The sequence below is a fragment of the Kryptolebias marmoratus genome, linkage group LG19 (genome assembly GCF_001649575.2).
Source record: "Kryptolebias marmoratus isolate JLee-2015 linkage group LG19, ASM164957v2, whole genome shotgun sequence".
Taxonomy (NCBI): domain Eukaryota; kingdom Metazoa; phylum Chordata; class Actinopteri; order Cyprinodontiformes; family Rivulidae; genus Kryptolebias; species Kryptolebias marmoratus.
In genome coordinates, this window is record NC_051448.1 from 22,999,640 (window position 1) to 23,025,889 (window position 26,250).

General features: G+C 41.4%; 3 protein-coding genes across 3 annotated transcripts in view; 2 read left to right on the forward strand and 1 right to left on the reverse strand.

Annotated features, from left to right (window-relative positions):
- slc16a10 (solute carrier family 16 member 10) overlaps positions 1-8,522 on the forward strand; it is a 54,662-nt gene extending 46,140 nt beyond the window's left edge. Inside the window, exons 4-6 of the mRNA XM_037981519.1 lie at positions 1,026-1,169; positions 2,144-2,372; positions 3,277-8,522. Coding sequence (XP_037837447.1) covers positions 1,026-1,169; positions 2,144-2,372; positions 3,277-3,503 — 600 coding nt within the window. The 3' untranslated portion in view covers positions 3,504-8,522. The remainder of the gene's footprint in view (positions 1-1,025; positions 1,170-2,143; positions 2,373-3,276) is intronic.
- A 5,934-nt stretch (positions 8,523-14,456) lies between these two features.
- Positions 14,457-22,736, forward strand: mfsd4b (major facilitator superfamily domain containing 4B). The gene is made up of 4 exons (XM_017437946.3): positions 14,457-14,995; positions 17,231-17,399; positions 17,489-17,605; positions 19,813-22,736. Exons 1-4 carry the CDS (start codon positions 14,750-14,752, stop codon positions 21,069-21,071), a joined length of 1,791 nt encoding a protein of 596 aa, XP_017293435.1. The 5' UTR covers positions 14,457-14,749; the 3' UTR covers positions 21,072-22,736.
- The window catches only part of rev3l (REV3 like, DNA directed polymerase zeta catalytic subunit), a gene marked incomplete in the record, with an annotated part of 81,318 nt that continues 77,159 nt past the window's right edge, over positions 22,092-26,250 (reverse strand). The window contains 3 exon segments of the mRNA XM_025011052.2: positions 22,092-23,063; positions 24,369-24,587; positions 26,180-26,250. Coding sequence (XP_024866820.1) covers positions 22,923-23,063; positions 24,369-24,587; positions 26,180-26,250 — 431 coding nt within the window.

A 26,250-nucleotide genomic window follows, 5' to 3' on the forward strand; every position in this document is an offset into this window, starting at 1 on the left:
ACGAAAATTCTGAAATTTTTGCGTGTTTTTTGGCGATTACGTCGCCATAGTAACACGACACGCGAATAAAAATAGTAGCCCTCATGCCGAGACCGAGCCGGTCGTTCTGATATAAAATTTGTGGGGGTTCTTTGCCCGGTTCGGGCTGCATTAAGGGTAACGGAATAAGAATAAATAATAAAGAGACACGAGGTGTAGAGTAAGAGGTGCCTGCATGCATTGCATGAGGCAGTACACTGCTCTCAATGCACTGCTGGCAGGCCCCAATTAATTCTTAAACAAACAGAGAGCTAATGAAGGGAAGTCAGCAGTGGGGAACATGTTCGTGTTTTGTTGTTTTTCATGTGTTAAAAGATGAGCTGCAGCGTTCTGAACCAACTGCAGTAGTAACAGGTTGGCCTGGCTAACACCAACACACACTGTTACAGTCATCCCCCTGGGATGTAATGAAATTGTAAATCACCTGCGCAGTCATCAAAGAATAAAGATGGTTTCACTTTAGATTAAGGACTCAATTAAAAAAAGGATCTTTTACTACAGAAGTAATGTTTCTTAAGGTAAAAAGTTGAAACAAAATTACCCTCAAATCTTTATAGAGTTCTTATTTTAATAGCAAAAATGGCACATGCTCCACAACATTTCAATCACTCACAGCCATGTTTGAATGAATACCTCCCAGAAAAAAGAACAAGCACCTCAGAGGAACAAAGTTGTTTTTTTCATTTAAACAAGAAAAAGTGACAGAACTCACAATATGTTGTCTGACATGGAGGTGTTTTATACTCAGCCTGCCATGTGATCCCTAAACCACTGCTTTCATCACAGAGCAAAGAAAGCCCTGACACTCACCTGTGCTGTTTAAAGGAAAAGTATCAGAGGTCATATGTGCCACTCAGAGGGGTCTTTGTTACTTTAACACTTGTCTCGTAGTAAAACCTTACAGACTTATGGTGCTTGGCTTCAGAAATCAAAATAAACTGCAAAATAAGACGGCTGTGATGACCCGTTTCCTTTTTCACCCTCAGATGAAACATGTGGAGGAGCGATTTGGAGAGAATGCCAATAAAGAGATTCTGCTCATGTGCATTGGCATCACATCCTGCTTGGGCCGCTTCATCTTCGGCAGTGTGGCAGACTTCGTCAAGGGAGTCAACAAAGTGTTCCTGCAGGTGAGTCAAACATGGAGGCTTACATGTTAAGCAGAAACGCTGACCCCTGAAGACATCTGACACAGCATTAAATGATCATGTGATGGGCACAGCACTGAACATGACACACACACACACACACACACACACACACACACACACACGTGATCTTGAATAGGTGCTCTTTCATTTGCTGCAGTGAAAGCTCTTGAGAAGAATTTTACTTGTGATGAAACATCTAAAAGTTAAAAATAAATCAAGTCAACATAACTAAATGTTTATTGTGCATTTAAGAAAGTAACACTCTTGCAAATAAAAGCTGAAGGGCGGGTACATTTGCTGAAATTGGATTTATTTTTTTATTATGATAGGTTTTTAATTGTGTGACTGCTGATTTAGCAAATTGTTTTTCTGTTTGTCTGTTTTTTATTTTACTGCATGTTTTTGGCAATCTAACTACTTCTGGCTACTTTGCGCTATTGTAGCCAGTCATAAATCAAAATGTCCCCCTCAATCAGGAGATGGGTGCTATGACTTTTGATTTCTGTAACTTTTATACTTCAAAATATGTAATTTTTATTATCATTTTTTCATTATAAATATACATTAAGATCTCTTTAGTTCCTTCCCAAACATTGTTCTCTTTGAAATCTGCTTCAGCAAACTGGCTCGATTTTTGACGTCTTGTGCTCCTTTTAGCTAGCCTTTTGTTACTATTAGCTAACCTTTTTCTACTTCAGCTTTTAAATACATTTTTGTTTCATTTAGCTTTTGGCTTTTAGCTTTTAGAATCCAGTTTCAGCTTCTTCAGTAAATTTGAGCAGTCATTCAGCACTCAGCTCACTCTGTATTTTAGATGCTCAATGCTATTTCTCTTCTTACATCTAGTTTACACACAAGTCTTCTAAAATCCTATTCTGCCTGAAATAGAGAATCTTAAAAATAATCAGATTCCTAAAACAGATGAACCCATAAACGACCCTCTGTGGTTCCAGGTGGCGTCATTCTTTGTCATCGGTGTCATGTCCATGATGATCCCCGTGTGCCATATTTTTGGGGGCCTGATCGCCGTGTGCCTACTGATGGGCCTCTTTGACGGTTGCTTCATCTGCATCATGGCCCCCATCGCCTTTGAGCTGGTCGGGCCCAACGAAGTGTCCCAGGCCATCGGCTTCCTGCTTGGCCTGATGTCCGTGCCGATGGTTGCGGGCCCACCTATAGCAGGTAAAACCAAAAAATAAAAACTGACCGAGTCTGTGCTCCTGTTTGTTTAGGCTGCTAACTCTGTGCTCTGAGCAGAAATAATGGTTTATGTTGATCCACACTATTATTCCATTCAGTTGTTTCCTTTTTACATGACCTGCCACTATACAAATATTCATGATAGAAAACACTTTTGTACTTTTCTCCTTCTGTAAACGGAATGATTCTTGCTGTCAGATGAATCTAAAGCAGATCGGCTGAGATATTTGCTTCACCTAGTGTTTGTATTTTTCTTCAGTAGTCCTGGATGTGAGAGGGGAGACGTAAGGCTGCAGAGAAAGTGAGCTTATAGTTGCTTTATGTGAAAGTTGTCCACATGTTACATGGCCAAGGGAACTTAATGACTTTTCAAACCTGGGATGCAGGGAACCAATTAAAAGCCTGCTGCCTTTCATGCCAAAGATGTACAATGTTTTAGCACTCAAAGTCTGTGATGGGGATGAGTCTCACCTACTACTGCACCAAACTTTAGCTCAGTATCTCCAGAATTGACTGAGTTAGAGCCATTTTGGCATGTGCTAAGGTCAGTTCTCTACAGAGGCCATCTGGAATTGCTTCAAGAGCGTACCGGTACATATGAAAGGTCTGAAGAATGCTGCACTCATTCTCCCCCAACATTCTTCCTTTATAGATATGTGGGCTGGAAACAATGTTTTTTTATGCACACATTGTTCATGCATCTGGCCCCCATGTCTTTAGTACCAGACTTAAGGCGATTTATTCAACTTGCAATCATAAAATCACCTTTAACTCACATAGTACTCTGATTCTAAACCTTGTTATTTTACTTTGTCATCTTTTAACTCTTGGACATAAAGATGGCATCTGTCACTGTGTGCCTGTGACTCCTTGCGTTTTGTTGCAGGTTTCTTGAGGGACAAACTGGGAAGCTATGACATGGCTTTCTACCTGGCAGGAATTCCTCCGATCATCGGAGGCATCCTGCTGTGCCTGATTCCCCTGGTGGAGGCCCGGTCCAGGAGGAAGGAAAAGGGGGCCCAGAGCGAGGAGCAGGGTGTCGAACAGAAGATGATAGAACACGAGAAGGCTCAGGAAGACGCCAAAAGCAAAGTTGGAGATTCTGTGCTCTAAGTGCCCAGCTCCCCAACAGACTGAAAGAGACAACCATTGGGTCAGACTGAGGGCACTGCTGACCAGCAGTATTAAAATGCTATTTCTGCTTGTTTTTAGCCCAAAAGAATTGTAACCACTGCCTTCAGTGTGACTAAATTCCAAACCAAAGAAACATATCAAAGTCAAATGTCTTAGAGTTTAATATGAATGTGATCCTGAAGAGCTGCATCAGGCTGAGCTGATCTCACAGCAGGCAAACATATAAAACAGGGACACCTGCACATTTCACTTTTATCACCGGGGTGAGAGAATTATACTCATTATAAAGCTGCTAATTAGGTCTTTAGTCAGTGTTCCTTCAAAATCCCACACAATCACCTGGCATCCATGCAGCTTATATAAGCCTACAGTTCTCTCAACACTACCATGCAACTTTAGACATGCACATGTGGGATGAACATGAACATTTTAAATTTAACAAGATTGTTGTCAGTGTAAATCAGACAGCCCATAAGGTTTTATGTTAGCCGTGCCTTACTTTGTTTTCTTCCCCCCTCAGTCTTAAAGCAACTGAACACATATGGGCCCTCTGTTCAGAGTATTGTAAAGGAACAATTAGTAGAGAAGTACAAGTGTTCTCTTAATCTGGGCTCCAAGCTGAAAGGACACATAGATCTTGAAGGGATGGTAACATCACTCTGAACTGCTGACACAGCCTCTCAGATAATGAAGCTGGTACAAGGTAATCAGTTTTCTGTCTGGACTTCAGACTGGTTTGGCGCAGTTTGCTCATGATAGTGGACTGTAGATCTGAAATATGACACAGACCAAAAGAGGCAAATTGAAATTATTAGCCTTTTTAGTTTCTTTTCATGTGGATTTCTATTACACAAATTTTACAATGAACTCCAGTGAAAGCGAAACAGAGAAGGTTTACTACCCCGGGGTTAATTAATCTGGGGCTGTGACTGCATGTAATTTGACTGCGCCTAAAAAAAATCTGCTCAGTATTTGATATTCATATGTTTAAAGTCTGTCGAGGTATTAGAAGAAAAAAAATTAGGAGGAAGTTTTTCTTTTTTGTTTCCCTGTTTTGGCATTAAAGTTGCCACGTTGAGATTAACGTTGAAATGTTAAGAGAAAAATTTTAATACTATTTACCAAAAAAGTCTGAATATTATTTACAGAAAATTGGAACACTATTTATAGAAAAAACCTGGAATATTACTTACATCCATGCTGCTTTTTTCTTTACCCGCTTCTCCTTAATAATAGTGGAGCTTTGCCTCCAGCCATCACTGTGGGAGAGGCGGGGGACACCCTGTCTCCAGTCCTTCACAGGGACACACAGAAACAAGCAACCACTCTCGCCCATTTTATTTACAGAAAGTTGGAATATTGTTTACAGAAAGTAATCAAAAAATATTATTTGCCAAAATTTTTTTAAATATTATTTACAGAAAAAAGTCATAATGTTAATTATTGCTTTCCTCCACCTTGTCTCTTCCTGACCTCTCTAACCCCAGCTGGTCGAAGCAGAAGGCCGCTCGTCCTGAGCCTGGTTCTGGTTCTGGTTCTGCTGGTGGTTTCTTCCTGTTAAAAGGGACTTTTTGCTTTGCACTGTAGCCTATGTGCTGCTCAGGATGGGACACTGTGATGAAGTGAAGATTCAACACAATCTGCTGGCTTCCTTAGATGGATAACTTTTACTAATTGGCTTCTTATAATATATGTGAATGTTGTTGTACAGAGCCCTGAGACGACTTATGTTGTGACTTGGCGCAATAGAAATAAACTGAACAGAATTGATGAAATTCATTGTGAAAGACGTAGACATGTTCTGTGGGTTCTGCTGCAGGAGTAATAAAACTGCACCTCATGCTGGTTCAAATAAAATACTGCATGTTATTTTGTAGTTACTGCAGTAAAAGTGACCCATGACCCTCAGATACAATAACAAATGAAAAACAAAACCAATACAGTCCAGTTCAGGAGCTCAGCGGGGTTCTCTTACTCTGGCATAGCTTAGACAACCTTTTTTCTCTACATTGATAGTTTTGTCACTAAATAAAATTTGGACTTTTTTCCTCTCAGTAATATTTCCACTTTAATCTCAACTTTTCAACTTTATTTTAGAAACAAAAACAATATCTTTCTCATGTTTCTTTTCTGAGTGTCTCTAGTCGTATTAAAAAAAAATCAGAAGCTTGATATTTTTCTATTTTACTCTTATTAAATATCCAGCTAACAGTTAAATGTGAGACTCATCTGGCAGCTGGCCAAACTGGAAACCAGTCACAAAACAACATACCCCAAAGCTCAGGAACTGTCATATTCTATTTTTCTATCCCTTAAAAAAAGTATGTCAAGAATTTCAAACTTCTTGTTTGCTAAAATGCCAAATTATTCCTTTAACCGTGTTAGAGCCAACAAACCTGATTCAACTGAAACCTAAACTGTTTAACAAGGATCATATTACCGTTGTGTTTGACTACGTGTGTTTATAAGAACTGATTATATTCTTGATATGAAGCATTTTTTGATTGTAGGGAGTTGTTTTAAATGTGTTTTTTTTTTCTTAAAGACATTCACTTTCAGGGTCCAGCTTTTTAGACATGATAACAGCTGACCAGATCACCACAACAACAGACTGACTGCTTGGCTGGGCGGACCTTTAAAAGGACCAAATCAAACCCCACAAAGTCCCAGATCATATAAAGTCTACTTGACTTTGTACAAATGTTATTACTCATTTACCTGTAGTATCTTATCACCTCAAAGGCTGTCTCTTCCATGTTATTGGAGATGTGAGTATATGACCATCAGGAGAGCTAAATCCAGTAAATCATTAACTCTGTGCCCAGTCCATTAACCTTTAGCAAGAAGCTGTTGGTTCTATTTATTTATGTTTTTAAATAATGTCATGCCATAATTAATGAGCATTCACCTGTGGCCTTATTTTTATGTGTGAAAGACAAAATTGTAGTTAAATGAAAAGTATCTGAAGGTGTGTTCTTTCTGTTTACCTGCCAACATACAGCGTCCTAAAAAAAGTCTTCACTTTGGTACCTTACAAACACAAACGTCAGAGTATTTTATTGGGCCTTTTTGGGATAGACCAACACAAAGTAGTGCATAATTGTGAAGCAGAAGGAAAACCATTCATCTGTCCATTTTGCAGCTGACAGGACTTAATGGCAAACAGAACTTCTTATGGTTTTCTTTCATCAGTAGTTTTCTTCTTGCCACTCCTTCATAAAGGTCAAATTAGTGGAGTTCAGGAATAATAGTTGTCTTGTCGACAGATTGTCCCACCTGAGCTGTGGATCTCTGCAGGGCTTCTTGGCAGCTCTCTCTGCCTGGCCTGTCAGTTTAGGTGGACAGCCATGTTTGGGTAGTAGTTGTCTCGTACTCCTTCCATTTTTAGATGGTTGATTGAACAGAGCTCTACAACCTAACTCTGCTTTAAACTTCTCAACAACTTTTGGTGTATTCCTTGATCTTCATGATGCTGACTGTAATGTTCTGTAACAAACCTCTAAAGCTCACAGAACAGCTGATTTTATACTCACAGGTGGACTCCATTTACAAAAAGTGGTACCTCACTGGGCTGTGACTGTTGGAAAGTTGCTGGCGGCTCTGAACTTTGGTAAAATTTGTGAGAAAAAAGGCAGATTTTCTGCTGGAGTCTCACTGCATTCTGATTGTCTGTGACCACACAACCATTGACCCATATGGCTGTTTTTGAATGGACAATTTTTGAAAATCACAGCCTATCATTATGCGCGGCTCTATTTTCTTTACCCGCTTTTCTGTGCAGGGTTGCATGGCAGCTGGTACCAATCTCCAACAGTCACCATGGGAGAGGTAGGGGACATCAGGTCGCAAGTCCATCATAGGGCCACATAGAGACAAATGAGACAGTCAACCATTCATACTCTGACTCACACCTAAAGACTATTTAGTTACCAGTGAACCTAACATGCATGTTTTTGGTCTGTAGGAAATCAGAGCAGCTGGGGTAAACCCATGTGATCCTGTGACCCTCTTGCTTTGAAGTGACTTAAAGTGGTCACTTCAGGAGTCAAAATACAGCTTTAATGCTCTTAAGATGGGTTGGAGACACCTATGCCAAAAAGTCAAATGGGTTTCAGATGAGTTTGAGGCATCCGCAATGACCTTGTGACTATTTTGAGATCAAATCTGTTGCTCCATGTTTTTGAACATGTTCGAAACTCAAGGTACAGGACTGCGAGCCTCTAATACACACGAGGAAACTGAGAGCCACTGGAAATGACACGAGACATTCTGAAAACTCCCTCATGAATGCCATTCAGCAACTAGTGTCAGCTCAATGAGATGCCACCACAATTAGGTGGCTTCTGAAGGCAGTTGTTTGCACTGAATTTCAGTTTGGGGTATGAGAGTAAAAGACGCCGAATACAACAGCAGGCAACACTTTTTAAATTTGTATTTGTACAAAGTTTTGTAAAAGCAAGTCTCGTTTTCTTTCTGCTTCACAATTATGCACTTTGTGTTGGTCTGTCACATAAATTCCCAGTAAAACACTTTGAAGTTTGTGGTCATAACATGATAAAATGTGGAAAGTTGAAGACGTGTGAAGACTTTCTCACTGCCCTGTTTCTCTCCCCAAAGCCTTCAGGTAGTGGAAGCATATCAAAGTGTATTTTGTGGCTGTTTTGCTGCTTACTGGTTGCTTCCTGGAAAATGCAGAGACTTTCTGGAAAACTCTTCACCAGTTGCTGATGGTTTTCCCCTCTTCAGATTGTGACCCACTCTACCTCAGATGATAGCGGACTCCTGTCTGGCCCTGTCCCTACATCAGCAGCAGGCCAGCAGAGGGAGAAGAGTGACTGCAGATACCCAGATTAACTTTAGTTTAGCTAAATGGATGCTCATTTGTAGCTCCCTGCTTTGCTCCTAAATGAAGCTCTTGCTGCAAAAAACAAACAAACCAAAAAAAAAAACAAAAAAACAGAGATGCCTTATTTTTAAAGAAGTGGGTGAAACTTATCAGTGTTTGTCTTTTTTAGATTAGTTCTGATTCTTTACCACCGATTTAGTGGTTTGTGCCATTATCAAGCTGTTAATTGGTGCTATGAACAGCCTCAAGTAATTTTCTCATTTTAATTAGCTGTTCACGGAAGCTTCTTGAAACCATTTGTGCCATCTAAAGAGACATTTTCTTATAAAGAAGTGATTTATTTTTGCTTAGTAATGACTTTAGACCAAAGTTTTTGAGAGTGTTTTGTGTCTTTATAAAATCTACCAAGTTATTGTGTAACAAATAGGAATTTCTGCTGTTTGGAATCTTTTTAACCTTAATTACATCATTTTATTGTTTACTTGCTCCTAATGTTTTAGCAGCTGATCCAACCACTGGCTTTTTGCGGAATATCTGTGTATATTATTGCATTTGGCTTGTCTTTGCCATCTTTTTCCTAGTTTTGTGAATTTTAGTTCTACATTCTGTTCAGGGCTCAGTTTTGACAGAAGTATTCGATGTGACAACAAATTCAAAACGTATCCCACTTGAATGGCTCACAAAGTGCTCTGCTTTGATATTTCGTTTTACTATATTTTTCTTTGTTGCAAACTATCATACATGCAATTTGTGCAAACACACTCAGATTTCAGTATTTTCAAGACAGTAAACGAATATTCTGAAAAATCTCAGTGATCTTTTCTTTTTTATTATTATTCATGACATAAAAACATGAAAGCTTGTTGACGATCTACAGCTGTAGAACCCTAACCCATAACTGAGCTTGATCTTTATGATCTCTGGTCTCAAATGTTCTATTAAAACTTAAAATAACAAAAGGCGCAGCATTCCTTCAGTGAATGTCTGAGTTTTAGACCAAGATCATCTTATGATAAGAAATGACAGAGCTGTAAACACTTCTCATGCCTGATGCTCCAAGAGCTCTTGTGGGGAACTGGATTAACCCATCGACACATCGTTTATGTTGATGGTGAAATAAACTGATACCTGGCACCTGTTCAAAAAGAGGGTTGGGCCACAAAACTGAATATAAGTAATAGACAGCATGAAGACTTTTAAAAATTGGAGCTATACAATCAGATGTCTCTATCCACTTATTATGTACATGAATGTCTTTTATTTGGGGCTTTAAATCATGATTGATTTGAACTTATTTTTAACCAGGAAATGTCCCATTAAGATTAAAAACCTCTTTTTTTAAAGAAAGCCCTGACCAAGATAGGCAGCAGCAAATACAAAGCAGATAGGACAACAAAATTATAAACCTCAAACTGAGAAACAATCAAAAACTAAAATTAAGAAAAACAAGTACATGTTATAGAATTAGCCTTATGTACTTTCCATTCTAATTTAAAAGAGTTCAGTGGAATTAACTCTATTAGTTTCCAGTCTTTCTGCACTATACGTTTTTCATGTAGAAGGTGCCGAATGGACAAAAGCCTTTTTTACCCACTTCAGTCCGAACAAACAGAACAAAAAGCAGCAAATAATCTTGTGAGAAGATTGGACCTCTCTGTACAATGAGTACAAATATAAGATGGAAGAAATCCACATATTGCCTTGTATATGAATGTATACCAATGACTGAGCCGTCTGAGAGCCAGAACAGGCTATTCTACGTTAGAGAAGAACTCACAGTGATGCGTCACTGATTTACAGTTTGTAATGAACCTCAGAGAGGTATGATTAATAGTGTCAACCATTCAAAGTCATTCAGCAGACGTGTTTGTATACAAAGGATCTCCATATTCCAACATAGATAAAAATGTTGCTGCTACAAGCTGCTTTTATACATTAAAAGAACTTATTCCGAAGGTAAAACCCCAACTTTTGTCTCATCTTCTTCACAATTTTCTCCACATGTGGCTTGAAAGTAAAGGAGTCATCAATCAAGATGCTCAGATATGTATACACATGAGCCAGCTCTGTTTCAGTTCCTTCGAGCTAAATGAAGGAATCAGAAGTGGTTTCTTGTTTGCATTAAGAACAGGTTTCAGCTGAAGTAGAGAATGTTGGACAGCATCTAAAGATTTTCTGCAGTGATTCAGCAGCCTGGACAAGAGCTTATCCACAGCAGTAAATAACTGTACCAACATCTGACACATTCAGACTCAGAACATTGATATGAAGATTGAATAATAGGGTCCCAAATACGGAACCCTGTGGCACCCCCTCATGTACAGTAGCAAGTTCTTAATACAGACCATCATATTTAATGCATTGAGTTCCTTTACTGAGGTAGTTTGAGAACAATGCAACTGCTTTCTCTGAGAGTCCCGACTGAAGAAGCTCAAGTTTTAAAATATCATGATCAGCAGTGTCAGAGGCTTTTAACAAATCGATAAAAAGTGTTGCACAACATAGTTTCATATCAAGTGCAACTAACATCATTTTGCAGCTGGTACTATGTTTTATTCTGTAGCCTGATTGATGTGCTGATAATACAGCATTAGAATACTAAAAACTAATTTACTTGCTTCCTCACAAGGGCTTCAAGAATCTCTGCCAGCACTGATATGTTAGTTAGAGTTGCTGGATCACCTCCTTTAAACAAATGGAGAACATAAGCTGATTCCCATATGGAGAGAATTCTTTCCACAGTAAGGTTAAAAGGTTTTGCAAGAGGCTCTGCTGCCATTTTCAGAAAAAAGGTATCAACTGGATCAGGTCCTAAGAGCTTTTACTCACTGAAAAAGAATGAATGACTTTCCCAAGGTCTTTTGGGATTGACAAGCAAATAATACTCTGATTTGGTCTTCCTAATTAAAGAAGAGCATTTGTTTCTTATTTGTTTAAAAAGAAGCCAATCAGTAATAAAATCTGTTTTCCTTGCCTTGGCCTAAGCCTGATTACGCTCCTGAAGAGTATCTGCCAGGTCTGGGGGGTTTCTTGCACCTTTTACTCTTTCCTTAATGGGGCGTGTTTGTTTACAATCTGCATGAAACCATCTCTAAAAAATGTCCAAGTCATCTCGATACCAGATATCAGCTCAAGGTGGACTTCTCAGGGCTTTTGAAGTTTTGGCCGAGGTGAATTTACCAACTGGGTAAGATTAATGGAATCCCAGAAAAATTTAAACTCATCAGAGACTGTTTTAAGCCAATCCCAGTTCAAGTCACCAGCTAAAAGAAGCTCACCGTAATTCAGTCTGGACAAAAGATGTTTTAAAGATTGTAATGCTTCTTTAGAAGCAGACGGAGGCCTACAGCACCCGAAAAGTTATACAAAGGCCCTTAGCAATTTTCACATTCAATCCTAAAGATTCTAGTTGCTTGCAAATGGAATTAGACAAAACCACCAAATGGCAACACCGCCCCCTTTCTTCAGCCTGTCAGGACAATGCACATTGTATTAATATCTTCATATTAATATCTTCATCATCAGTAGAGTTAGTTAGCCAAGTTTCAGAAATTACTATAAACATCTCCATCTGTTGATTTAACCCAAATCCTGACCGTGTCTGTCTTAGATACCAAACTGTGCACATTAAGATGAACAAATTTAAGACCAGATAAAGATTTAAAATCAGATAGGGTCTGGATACTTTGTAACTCTGGGCCAGGGTAATGTTAAACATGACCACATAAGAGTAACAATAAAACAATCAGTCATTTTGGCTTAGTAATATTACAGGTAGAAACGGACATTTGGTGTGATGAAAACTAAAAGGCTTTGAAGATGGGGTATGTCTGTGGGCAGATGGAGTGATAGGTTCATACCTTGGGCCAAATGGGCTGATAGTTGCGCAATATGTACAGTAGCTGTAACAGAAGTGCAACAATGCACACTGTTCCCCTGGCTAAACACATTATTCGATGTACCTACCCAGGAATGGTCACTTCCTTCCACTATCTATACAGCCAATAAACAGAATAAAGTCCAAAGATAAGCCATATTTTGCTGCTGTCAGCACTTAGCACTGTAGAACTGATGTAGATAGTGGCAAGATGCCCAGGTTCTGGAAATGATGATGAAAGCTCCAGCAGTTTGCACAGGTCCTAGCACAAAGTAGTTGTGTTGCTACTGCAGTTTCAGGTTAAAAACCAAACTGCAGTAGAAAGGAGGAATTCAGAAGTTGCTAGTTTTATACATCTTGTGGCTGTGATTGCAGCTACAAATATAGGTTGAGGGATTGCCACACTGCAATGAGTCCACGGGTAACAAAAATGAGCTTTAAGCTACAGGCCAGGCCTCAGAGCACACGTGACAGGCTGAGGTCTCTTGGACAGCATGCAAAATGCAAAAAATAACTCACTGAAAACTTACAAAACAATGACGTTAAAAAAACCTCTTAGATGAAAAAGTTAAAAATTCATTAAAAATCTGGTTTAAACAGACTAACAACAAGGAAACATTAAACAGGCAAAAGACACCAAGCATTAGACATGCTGCCATCTTGGATCTGGCTTCAAAAACAAGAACAGAGTGAACAACTCTTTTTTTGCAGATTTTTTCAAAGAGAACAACTTTTGGCATTTTGCTACAGACACAAAAAATAATAAAATCAAAAGACATTATTTCCTGGCCCTGTTTCTGTTGAAAAAAAGAGTATATTCATACTAATATGTGAATTAACCCTAATGTTTGATTGAATAATACAGTTTATTTGCTAACTTGCTAAAATGCGATGATTACCCTGAGGCATCAACGTACCATTATGTAAAATTGCATATGTCGCCTTGAGGTGAACATTGTGGTATCACCATGGTTACATGACATTTAGGTAGTGTGTGTTTAGATATACAGCTCAAATGTCCAGTCAACAGAATTTTTGTTTTCATCCTTACAATTTAACAAGGATAACTTTGCTGTTGGTTGCAGTAAAGTTCAGGCTATTACTAAACTCTGTAGACCTTCCTCTACTACCACAGTGGACGACACCAACCATTGACCTGTGGATGTAAGGGTATGGTGAAAGTGCAGTGCACAAAATGCTCACCTATCAGTGGTTCACTCCTGAAATGTATCCTGAAATTTAAATGTAACTGATGGAGGCATCAGAATCGCTGATCAGACTGGTGGGTGATTATTGCTACAACACAACAAGGAAAACCCCACAGAAATACAAAAAACCTTCATAGGCTTCTTAATACGTGGAGTGGCTCTGCTGTTGAAGCCCATTTCCACCATTCTGATGAAAAAAACAACAATTCCAAGCCATCATTATGAGCCACTATCTCATGTTTTTGTTTTTAGATAGTATCTCAAAATTATGACAACATCTCATGACACTGAGATAATACGTATATCGGCCTTATGGGATGCTAAGTCATAATTTTTAGATAGCATTTCATGCTAAGCCATGTTTTTGAGATACTATCCAATATTACAGAAGACCTAAGTCATAATCTTAAGATGCTAAGTTATAATGTTGAGATAAAATCTCATGAGATGCTAATTTATAATTTTGAAAGAGTATCTGAATTATAAATGCTAAATTCTATTTTGAGCTAGCATATGAGCTACTAAGTAATAATTTTGTCAGTATCTCGTAATTATGAGGGGCTAAGTAATCATTCTGAAATAGTAAATTAATTATAATTTTAAGATAGCTTAGAGGATTTTTTTTTTAGAGTGGCATGTTTGGGTTTCCACACACTCGTTCTGCGATATTTCCAATAGAGGATCTTGTTGCCAGATATACGATAATTATTGTATTTAAACTATAGTTTTAGGGTTTATATACGATAAATAGTGTTTAAAAAAAATATATATGTGATAGTTTTGGTCTTTACATGCACCGGAAAAAATACATCTCGTTTTTATTCACGCAAACACCACGACATCGTCAGAAAGTCCGCTTGCCCACAAAAACGCCCAGTGCTCCCTCCCCTCCCCTCCCCTCCTCAGCGCACATTTGCCAGTCCCCTCACATACCCCCCTTCTCCCCCCTCTGTCTGACCGACAAAGTGCACGCACCCCTCCTTCCACCACTAAAAAAGTGCACCCTCATGCCACACAGATAGTTTTTAAAGCGACAGTACGATATTTAGTCACTTCCTATCTGGCAACCCTGCTCATAACCCTCCAGCAGCCATTGGCTGTTGGAACATGGCAGAACTGCATCAGTGCTGCTCGGCTGTCAGGTTCTGACCGTCCCGCTGTTTACAATCACGCTGGTGATTCCACCTGTGTAGGTAGGGTGTATTCCTCAAACAGGTGTGACTGGAAGCGGAAGAGTCAGTCTAGAAACATCCCTCCATAGTATCTGCACGGCGCATTTCCACCACCGGCAGGTATGTCTTCGTCCGCCGCCGCCAAAAAGAAACACGTCCGTTTCGCCAGCATGGAGGACGACGACGACCAGGAGGAAGACACGCTGTTTGACAAGAGGAAGGACAGCCAGGAGCCGAAGAGCGCCCTGAAGGCGGCCAGGAGGGCTAAGAAACCGGGATGTGACGACCGGGTGAAGGGGGTCGGCGGAAACGGCGCGTGCGGCCGCTGGGTGGTCACGCTCGCGCTGTGTGGCTCCTTCCTGGGTTTGGTAAATTTCAAGATGGAGTTAGGAGCACTTTCCAGAACACCTGTGGTGTGGTTTAGTTTGAGGCTTGTTCCCTCAGGCCTGCTGTGGCTAGTAGGTGGGAAACGACTCCTGGCAGTTAGCTACGTGTTTATAGGTGTACAAGTAGTCCAGACCTAGAAACCAATAATAAAAGAAATGAACCTTTGAACTTTTATATGTTCAACCATATGACACATTTTTAAAGCTTGAGTTGTTTCTGTTGCCTTTTTTATTTTAAGGCCTTTTCTGTGACTCACCTGTTTCCATTTTAATTAAAGCTGACTGATTTTAATCAGTCTGCCATGTTTGTATCAATTAGCAGGAAGGAAAATGAAGCTGCAGCAGCAGCTGCTACAGCCAGCTCACTGCAGACCCTTGTTTGGTTTTATACACCAGAATCCTCTTCTAAATATTATTATTACTAAGTGTACAAAAGCCTTTAAGGGTTGTTAAATATTACAGGTATTTAAGATAAGCAATTCCTGTTATATTAAAATGAAAAATACATATTAGGCAAAACTAAAAACTAGTATTTTCTCTCAGCCATGATTTCTGAAAATGAGCATCAGCATTGGCCTTGAAAACTCAGATCTGTCCACCTCTAGTTAAAGGGATAGTCCGGTCATTTATGAAGTGATGTTCTGTCAAAAAGTTATTGATAGTTATCAGCCGTGACATCAGTCATGATGAGGCAAAAGTCTTCATCCAGGCAAGGATAAAGGTTAGCCAGCTCTTTCTCCAAAACAACACACCGGTGTGAGAGAACACACTTGTTTGACACAGTTTCTTCACTCTTTTGCTTTTTTTTTTTTTGTCTGTTGTTCACCCCCACCACTGCCTGCGTGTAGAGCACAGATCAACAGTTCCAGGCCAATCCGATCTTCTGGTCAGCCACAGGTTCACTCAGCTGCTGACAGATTGATACGTTCAGCAGCCACAGCTCCGCTGGTCTGTAAACATTACAGGACTAAAACGGATGTTCTTAGGTTGGGACAACGGCAACAAACTAAACAAATGGTGTCATGTAAAAGTGTAGATGTTTAATATTAGCTAACGTAGTGCTCTTTCACAGTGGTGTGTTGTTTTAGGGACCTAAAAAATGACTTTTTATTTTGGCTAACTATGCTCTATACTGATAAGTTTAACTGACTGTTTGACAAAACATTGCTTCAGAAATGACCAGTTGTCCTCCCCGACTGTACAATTATCAGCTGCACAGGCAGGATTTTCATAGTCGCTAAACTTCTTGTTTCAACCGTCCACATCCCATCAGACGACTGAAACCCACTTGCACAAAGCTGAAGAGCTGCTCACTTGGATTTCCACCTCTCTGTGTCTTCTTTTTTGGGAGACCCAAACCCCCCTCAGGCTTTGTTGTGTCAGCAGCACTGGAGCGAACATGTAAGCCGTTGCTGAACTTCTCAGACCCCCCCCCCCCTTCCTGAAAGCTGACTGCAGCTTATTCATTGACAGAAAAATCCACCATAAAAGGCTGTTGGCATCAACTTTATCACTGCTTTGCTGCTGAGAGGTGAAGGTGGATGGCGATGTTCATGTGTCTGTCTGTTAGCAAAATATTTCACGGACCAGTGGAGAAATTTGAATGAAACATCCACAACTGATTAGCTGTTGGAGTCAACCCAATTCAAGATGACTGCGACAGCTAATCAACTATAACAAGCACAAAAATGGCTGTAAGTCATCCTGTTTTACAGATACCAAGCTAAAATTTGGTGTGGTAATAGCTGAGAGTCATCCCCAACATGTACTCTGACATTTTGCGATATTGCCTGAGAAATGCACGCAACTCCGTCGTTTCTCATCCCAGCATCTCTGGTGATATGCTTTCCTTCGAGGAATGCTTGGCCTTTAATTCTATTTAATGTTTTTCTCGTAGGGCAAAAGTACAGATGGATGACAGAGGTGAACAAAACCTGAACTCTTGACCTCTTCTGATAAGAGGATCTAGTGATTCTGTTATTCTGTCTGCTTGTAGCTTAAGAGTGCAAGGAGTTTGAAATTGTGACAAAGTTGTCCATCAAAGGTGAATCAGGCCGGCCCAGTGTTAAGACTGTTACGAGTGACGTGGTTTCAAACTCCAAACGTGGCAGGATTAACATCTTGGTAAACCGGCCAGACCCAGCCTGGTGGAGTTGGTGTTTTCTGAGGTTCCCTGTAGTCGGAGGCAGGCGTGACCAGTTTCTTCTGTCCCCTCAGGGGATGAGCATCTCCGTCCTCGGCCCCACCTTCAGAGACCTGGCTGAGAACGTGAACAAGAGCATCAGCAACATCTCCTACATCTTTGTGGGCCGCTCTGCGGGCTACATTGGTGGCTCCCTGATAGGAGGTATTCTGTTTGAGTACATGAACCATCACCTGCTGCTAGGTAAGCCCCGCCCACCCACAGCTAGTCTGCAGCTACACTGCATGGCTCAGCTCTTCATATGAAATGTTATTATTTTCTTCTTCTTCTAGGGTTGTCAGTGTTGCTCACAGCATTTGGGATGTTTGCCATCCCTTTCTGTAAGCAGGCAGTGCTCCTCACTGGCTTCATGTCCAGCATTGGGATATCTATGGGTGCTCTGGATACAGGTGAGATGCGCTGTCTGGGTGAGAACACGTAGAAAACTTGTATCAGCTGTTCAGGGCTGATGGGGCCTTTCTAGATGTGCTGTCTAGTTCTGTTGACACCGCTGCATCATCGTCACTGAGATAGAAACCAGAGGGAGGACCGGAGGTTTAGTCCACAAAAGATACATCAGTGTTTATTTATGTAGAACGAGGCCTAGTCATTTCAGTTTGTGACGTTGTCTTTCTGCCTGCATTTTAGTTTCACAGTGTTTTGGATAATCATCATAAGCTGACCAGCTGCCTGTGTTTATTCACAAACCTGATAATCTTTTTATGACCTCATCACAGCCCTCTGAAATGTAATCAAATTACACTGAATACAGTGAGGTACCTAAAGGTCCCCCCGAACATGTGTTGCTTTTAAATTTATAGATACCATTCAGCAATAATGTCTTTCCACGTGTGTGGAGTTCCAGTTTCATTGGAACTGTTTCCTCAGAGTACAATTTAGAGGTGCAGCTTTTCATCTCAACTCAGTTATTTCTCTTAAGTAACCTGTGGGCCAGGGAGGACGGCAGTGGTTCAGTCTGGCTGCTGCTTTCCCCGGCAGAGCTTTGAGCTGCGTTTGGGAACAAAACAGCAACCTGTGTTCACAGACGACACGTGGAGGTGCTCAGTGCAGTGCTGCCGGTGGGCATCCAGTACCGACTGTCTTCTGTTAACACAGATTTGATTCAGCATGTCTAAATAATAGTTTCTAATAGTTTGAAGATGATCATGTGACATTTACAATAAATTTTCTGACCACAGCTTTTGACACACAGTGCGTTACTGTCTCCATAACTTCCTTATTTTTACTCTTAGTTATCACACTCTGTGTTTGCTTGTTCTTTTGAAAAATGCCTGTCGTTCCAGTCACAGTGGCTTGCAAAAGTATTCACCCCTCTGGTATTGCTTCCATCTCGTGCAGTCTCAAGCTCAGGAACTCCACACGCTCCAGTTCCCTGAATGGGAAGTGGATCTGCAAACGAGCTGTGCTGAGATATTCTGAACTTTAACAGGCCAATATCCCTAACTACCGTATTTTCCGTACTATAGGGCGCACTGGATTATAAGGCGCATTAAGCAAAACAAAACAGCCCAGTCTTTTTAGAGAATACTGCACCGACATAAGCGCCAAGTATAAACGCCTCCAGCGCTCGTTCAGGTCCCCACGCTGTTCGCGGAGCCCTGTGCGACACTACAAATAACTGAGCCTTGATGTTGCAAGCTGTGCGGCTTTGTAATTAACCAAAGTCGTACTAAAACATTACGACTTCTTAAGACGCTCTGAATTATAAGGTGCACTGTCGTGTTTTGAGAAAATTGAAGGCTTTTAAGTGCACCTTATAGTCCGGAAAATACGGTAAATGCAACTGATCATTGAATTCAGTTATAAACAAAGTGGAGGAATATTTACCGTTTTTACTAATGCAGTTTTTACAAAAAATCCTCATGAGTTTAAGTTACATTAACCCCAAAACAATCATTTAATGATGTAGAAACTGTGTTAGAAGGATAAAACCCTCTCTGTGTTCATCAGTGTGAGCGAGGCTTCTCTGATGACAGTAATAATAATAAAAACACAGAAGTGTGACTCTGAGTCGTGGAAACTCCGGACATCAAACGCCTGTCAGGTCATATCATAGCTATAGAGTGTGTGCCTGGATTTTTCTTTTTTTACCCACAATCTCTTATTTTTTTTTGTAGAAATGTTTGTAGCTGTTTGAATCTTTGAGGTTTGTTTGATGACCTGTAGTAAAATGTTTTCATTGGAAACCTGTAAAAAAGACAGGCCTTTGTTCCTCTTTTTAATTTTTAATTTTAGCTCCCTGTGAAAATGCGTTTGACCCCTCTGAGTTCAAAGGTCACACAGCATTAACCCTCCCGTGGCCTTTGGGTCAAATTTGAGGGCTTCAGGGGTTAATGAGAAGGTCGCAGGTCCGTTTGAAGGTCTGAAGAGACTCAGGGAAAATCAGACTAGAGACAGCAGTCGATTAAGTTTGTGGTAAGATTATTTCTTAAATACTGCTAAAATCTCATCTCGTCTTGTCTCGTCACAGGGCTGAATACTTTTGCAGCCGTCTAACTTTTCAACCTTTTTTCCCCAGTTGCTTTTTCACCTTTTTTAAAAAAAAAAAAATCTTTGAATTGCTTCTCAAGGTGTGGGTTTGTGTTCTGTCTGTCAGGTGGTAACGTTCTCATCCTGAACACATGGGGGGAGCAGGCGGGCCCTCACATGCAGGCTCTTCACTTCAGCTTCGCAGCGGGGGCCTTTGTGTCTCCCATCATAGCCAAGTTGCTGTTCGGCCCGGGCAGAAACGGCAGCGAGGCAGAGACGCCAACCCACTCAACACTTCCCAACACGAACGCGTCTGTCATCACCGCCGCCCCCCCCATGATTATCGAGTCCATGTGGGCCTACATTGTGATCGGCTCCTTCCTCTTCGTCATCTCCTTCTTCTTCTTCCTCCTCTACTCTCGCAGCAGCGTGTCGCATGACAAGCCACACTCGGCATCAGAGAGACCCCTGGTGGCCAAACACCACACGGCTCTCATCGTCCTGCTTTTCTTCTTCTTCTTCGCCTACGTGGGTGCGGAGGTAGCATATGGCTCCTTCATCTTTACCTATGCCAAGGATTACGCCCACTTGTCTCAGCCCGAGGCAGCGGGGCTGAACTCGCTGTTCTGGGGTGCTTTTGCTGCAGTTCGAGGGTTTGCCATCTTCTTTGCAGCCTGCTTGCACCCGGGCACCATGATCCTCCTCTGCTTGGTGGGCTCCACAGTCTCGTCTCTTCTTCTCAGCCTCTTCAGTAGAAAGAACGTGGCGCTGTGGGTCTGCAGCAGCCTCTACGGGGCATCCATGGCCACCACCTTCCCCAGCGGCATCTCCTGGCTGGAGCAGTACACCACGATCACAGGCCACACGGCGGCAGCCTTCGTAGTGGGTGCGGGTCTGGGTGAAATGGTGTTCCCGGCGCTCGTCGGCTTCCTGCTGGGGAAGTTCCCAAAGCTGCCTCTGCTGATGTATCTATCCCTCATCACCGCCACCTTCACCTCCATCCTCTTCCCAGTCATGTACAAGCTGGCGTCAGCACCCAGCAGCCAGAGCAGGAAGTTGCGCCCAAGCGGCCGAACGGACACAGACGACAGCGAGTACAGGCAGGCGCTGCTGGACTCAGGAGCCAACGAGGAAGAAGAGGATGAGGCCGATCAGTGGAACGATGCGGACTTCGAAGTCATTGAAATGGACGACGCATCGAGTGTAATTAATTCACCCAGCCAGACGTCGTCTCCTCCTGATGTCAGCGCTCTAACAGGATCCTCGGCAGCCTCCAGCAGCCCGCTGATGGAGGCTGCAGGACCCATCTTAGACACAGTTCCTCTGGTCAAAGACTCTCCCAGACGTAAAATGCTACTTTCTCTGAAGAGACAGAAAAAAGACTGAGAGCTGCACCTTCACCTGAAAGAGCGCCGCCTCAACATGTTTGTTCTGTTGGTGCACAGAACTCCATATTGCCTGATTTTTTTTTTATTTTTTTTTTCCAAGTTTCACTTAAGCCATGGACTGAAACTTCAGCAGCATCTCTTTGAGTGTTTGGACCTTTCTTGGATAATGTAGGGTCAGATTTTTCCAGCTGTACTGCTCCCCTCCACCTCGATGTCAAAGGTGACGTCAGTAACTCTCTGGGCTGCAGCGGTTGGTGACTAGTTTGGGAACGACATTCACGAAGGAGAATTCAAAACTGGAATCAAAGTGTTTGTGGAAGTTCCTTCTGAGTTGCAGAGGCCCGCTTAACTTTTGAACACACTTCAACTTTTGTTTTTACAAAACGGGAACCTTGAACCCATCTCAAGAGCGTTTGACACCTGCAGGGGGGCTCTCCTCTGCCAGAAAGTATCGGAGGCTGCAGGCCCAAATGTCCAGCTCAACAAGCAATTAAGATGATAAATATTTAGAATCTGCCTAACTTCATTTCAAAAGTGTACTCCAGTAGTTTAAATCATAAATGCGGGGCAGTGACTGCTGAGGTGGGCCGTGAAATAATATGCACAGCCACACGGCTGGCTGCTACCAGACACTCAGGATTCAGGGAGGAGGCAACTGGAATATTAGTACATTTTAATGGCAAATTTTCTGTTGCATTCTCACTGAATTCTGAGTGTTTGTGACCAGCGAGCCGCTCGCAGGCCAGCAAGTTACCACCCGAAGACTCAGAAAGCACAAATCCCAAGGCTAACAGGAGTTCAGTGCCTTGAAGACATGAGCAGAGCGGAGTCATCTTTATCATGCTACCAACCTGATCTGTCTGTGTTCACTGGTGCAGATGTGTGATAAGATGATGGATGATGTGAAGTTGCTTTTTTTTGTGTGTTGCACTTTGAAAAATAAATTTATTTAGTCAACTGTTTTTGTCAAACATGTTCACTGTGAGTCATCTTTCGAATGATGATCCTGACTCAGTAAAAAAGGTTACATTGAGTTTTTATTAAATCAATCTTGAACCTCCACCAACGGCAATTAAAAACAATCAAAAACACATTTATTTGTCCTGTTTTATACATTTTTTACAAGTACACACATTGTGTATACAGCTGGATGGAGAACTGAAGAGCAGGTCTTAAATGTAGTTTGAATAACACAGTCAAATGGACATAAAGCCATGAAAGTAACAACAGACTCTGCATGACATAAATGATCAAAATATAGTATTGCAACAGTCCCAGATTTTTTTTTTATAAAACTGAACAGGTTTCCAGTCCTCTTAATGTGTCAGATCTGCTTCAGTGAGCTTCCATACAATCAAGGTTAATTGAAATTTGGCACTCTTTGAACAGAATGCAGAAAAACAAGATGGCATTCATGGCTGGAGCTTTAGGATTTCAATGCTTCTGCACAGTGGGATGGATCTGTGAAAGGAAGATTTGTCAAAGACTGCAGTGAATCCAGAAAATAAAGTCAATTAATGGGTTGAATTCAGCTTGTTTCGTTGTTTGTGAAGAACTTAAAAACCTAAGATGTCCAAATGCTTTGACGCTCACCAGATCTAACAGATCGATTCGGTTCTGTGGTGGATGGTTCGCTGCTGTTTCGAACATCCGCTTCTCTCGGCCCATAGCAGCAAAATATAATGAACAAACGTGACGGTACACACAGGGAGAAACTTATGCAACAAAGAGTTACGGGACAGAGAGGAAAAACAACGTGGTTCAGTCAAAGCACCATTAAAACTAACACGAGTGAACGGACAGACAAAACGCTTTTAGCACCAAATCAGCAGCGGCGTCCAGGAGCCAATCAAAACTGCTCCAACAGCTGTCGGAGGTAGGGGGCCTTGGAGAGCTGCCTGTTGACCTGGGACAGCTTGTAGAGGACGGGACAGTCCAGGGACACGCAGGGGACCTGCCGCTCCGCACAGCCGCTACAGTTCCTACAGATCTGAACACAAACACACCAGCTGGTGATAAGGAGGAACAGCAGGTTCCTGGTTCAAAAAAACAAAACCACACTTAAGATGCTGTTAAAAAAAGAGCCGGTGTTCCTCAAAGGAATGCCTGTCATCCGCCGCCTTCCATCCCACAGTGTGAGACTGAGATCATCTTATGAGACACGATGGAGTTGTAGCTGTTTTGGTCAAACCTTGAAAGTAATGTTATGCACAGTCTGTGGTGTGAATGACTCTCAGCTACCACCACACCAAATCTGAGCTCAATATCTGTGAAAGTGGCTGAGTTTTAGCCAGTTTTCTGTTTGCCAATGTCAACTAGCTCTGGCCACCATCTTGAATTGGATTGTCTCCAAAAGCGAACCAGTTGTAGACACATCCAGTGATTACTTTCTAAAAGTTTCATTAAAATCCACCCAGTGGTTCAGGAGATATTTTACTACTTTGATATATATCAAAGCACAGGGACTGAACCGAAGCAGGAGAGACATTTATTGTTTGATATGTGATCCATCTGTTGGTGAGAGCGACATGTGTTTGTTGACTGTTTTACTTCATTTAAAAAGTAAAGTAAAACCCACACTGAACCCTGCCTGGCTAAAATATGGTCCCAGAGGTGGCTCACACATGCTCATCTCAAGCTGATGTTTGATCAGTGACAGGACCTCTGGAGTTTCTGTTCCGACTCTCAGGTTGTTTCCCAGACAAAAGCTGGATTTTAGCATTTGTCTCATTTTACAGAAAAAACAGGTTCAGAGTCTAATCTGCCGTCTTGACTGATGGACTCTAGTTATGTGAGTGCTGACTCAGATTTCACACTATTGTTTTCCTGTTTCTTTTTTAAGTATATGTTCTTGGCGCTTTAACCACTTCTGCATGTTTGGTGCTGTTTTAGCCATTCATGCATTAAAATGTTTCACTCTTTTAGTAGATGGGTGTTCTGATTTTTAATTTATGGAACCTTTATACTTTTTAAATATTTCACTTTTATGAACAAATATTTCCCTATATACACAGAGATCTCTTCAGTTTGTTCAAAAACAAACATGCTCTATTTTTGTTGACTGCTGCTATTTTTTAGTTTTTTACTATTTTAGCTTAAATCTAGCCTTTTGCTACATTTAGCTTTTAGCTAACCTGTTGCTACTTTTAGGTAGTGTTCTGCCTCTTTCAGCTTTATCGACTCAGTTTCAGCTCGTTTGGTAAATGTCAGCAGTCATTCAGCACTCAGAATTCACGCAGTTTGATAGTTTGATTGTGTCCCATCAGTAGTGAAGCATCAGTCAGGGTAAACTGACCTTCAGCAGCTGCTCCTGCTGGCTCTCCCACTGTCTCATGTCCTGGTGAAGCGTGACGGCCACTCTCTGGGGCTCCGTGCGACACCGCGAGCACACGCCCAGCTGGGTCAGCTCATCACACACGGGGCAGTGAAGAGTGGTGAAATACTGAGAAATGGTTCCTTTTCTCCCCAGAGGCTCCTCCACACCCACTGCAGAGGAGCAGGAGGACTTCTGGATCTGCAAAGACGAACAACCACCACGGCAGCTGAAAACACTGATGTTTCACTCGTCACAGAGGATTCACTGTTCAGCAACATCACGTTGGAGCACTATTTTATTTACATTTTACACAGGGGTGAATCTCATGAACGCATATTTTATTCACAACAGAACATAGTAAGCATATCAAATCTTAAAACTACTTAACATTTTTTAGAAAATGATGGCAGCAACACATCTCAAACAAGTTGGTTCAGGGTCTTGCAAAGAGGAACACTGTTCTGGGGTCAGATGGAGACAAATGTGAAATTCTTTTTGCCACATCCTTCATACTAAAGAGGAGAGGAACCATGCAGCCTGCTATCAGTGGACACTTTAAAAGCCTGCCTCTGATGGTATGGGGGTGCATTAGTGTCTCTGGAATGGGCAGCTTACACATCTGGAAAGCACCATCAATGCAGAGACATATATATATATATATATATATATATATATATATATATATATATATATATATATATATATATATGCACAGGTTTTAGAACAACATGTGCTCCCAACCAGACAAAAACATTTACAGGGAAGGTCTTGCATATTTCAGCAAGAAAAAGTTAAACCTCATCCTGCATCATTACAGCAGCAGGGCTTCATAGAAGAAGAGTCCAGGTGCTGAACTGACCCGCCTGAAGTCCAGACCGCTCACTAACTGAAAACATTTGATGCATCATGAAATGAAACAAAAAATTCCCAACATTTAAAACATAAAGTGTTCTGGTGCCCAGGACTGCTGAGCAGCTCGAATCCTCCATCAGAGCAGAATGGGACAACAGCAGCTGCTCTCCTCAGGTCCTGGATGTTAACAGAAGAGGGGAGGCTCCATGGAGCTGGAACAATCTAACTGAGATGTGTTACTGCCATCAAGTTCAACATTACAATATTCTTTCCTAAAAATGGTAACATTTCTTAGTTTAAACATTGGATTTGTTTGTTTCTCCATCAAGAATAAAATATGGGTTTATGTGATTTGCAAATTATTTCAATCCATTTTTTATTTACATTTTACACAATGTCCTAACTTTGTAGGAATAAGCGTACAACCCAACTCACCCCCCACCCCCGAGCGACGACACCTTGACTGTTACGGAGGAGGGGACTCTAGAATCAGTTCACTGTGATAGTTTTGTTTTCATAATAAACTAAGACGTACTTCATAAAGTAAAAGAAGTGAAGCAGGTGTTTGATGATAGTCAGTCGTTCTGTCAGAAGATGGCAGCAGCACTGCAGCAGTTTGAGTCTCACTGGATCCTCAGCAGGAAACAGAACAAACATCTTTCCATCCTTTGTTCTGTCTGCACTCAAACACCGACTGGTGAACAAACCCCATGCAGTCTCATTGGATCTTTCACAAGAATTAGAGCTGGAGTTACCATTTAGCCCTTCAGTTAAACAAAGGGTTAGTTATCTGTTATTATTTGGTTTCTTTTGCCTTAGTTCACTCCTGATGATTTTATGTACGTTAAGTTTTTAAAGTTAGTGGCTTCTTATCCTCTAAGCTGAGGAGCTACGGTGCCGTCCATAAAAAGTGAAGCACCGGAGCCCGTCCTGCTCACCCTGGGGAGCTCCTGGTACCAGCTGAACACGTCCACTCCGATCAGCTGGAACATGCGGGCCAGCGGCGGCA

Coding starts and splice junctions, on each gene's coding strand:
- mfsd4b (XM_017437946.3), top strand. CDS start 14,750: ATGTCTTCGTCCGCCGCCGCCAAAAAGAAACACGTCCGTTTCGCCAGC. Junction 14,996..17,230: donor GTGGCTCCTTCCTGGGTTTG/GTAAATTTCAAG, acceptor CTGTCCCCTCAG/GGGATGAGCATCTCCGTCCT. Junction 17,400..17,488: donor GAACCATCACCTGCTGCTAG/GTAAGCCCCGCC, acceptor TTCTTCTTCTAG/GGTTGTCAGTGTTGCTCACA.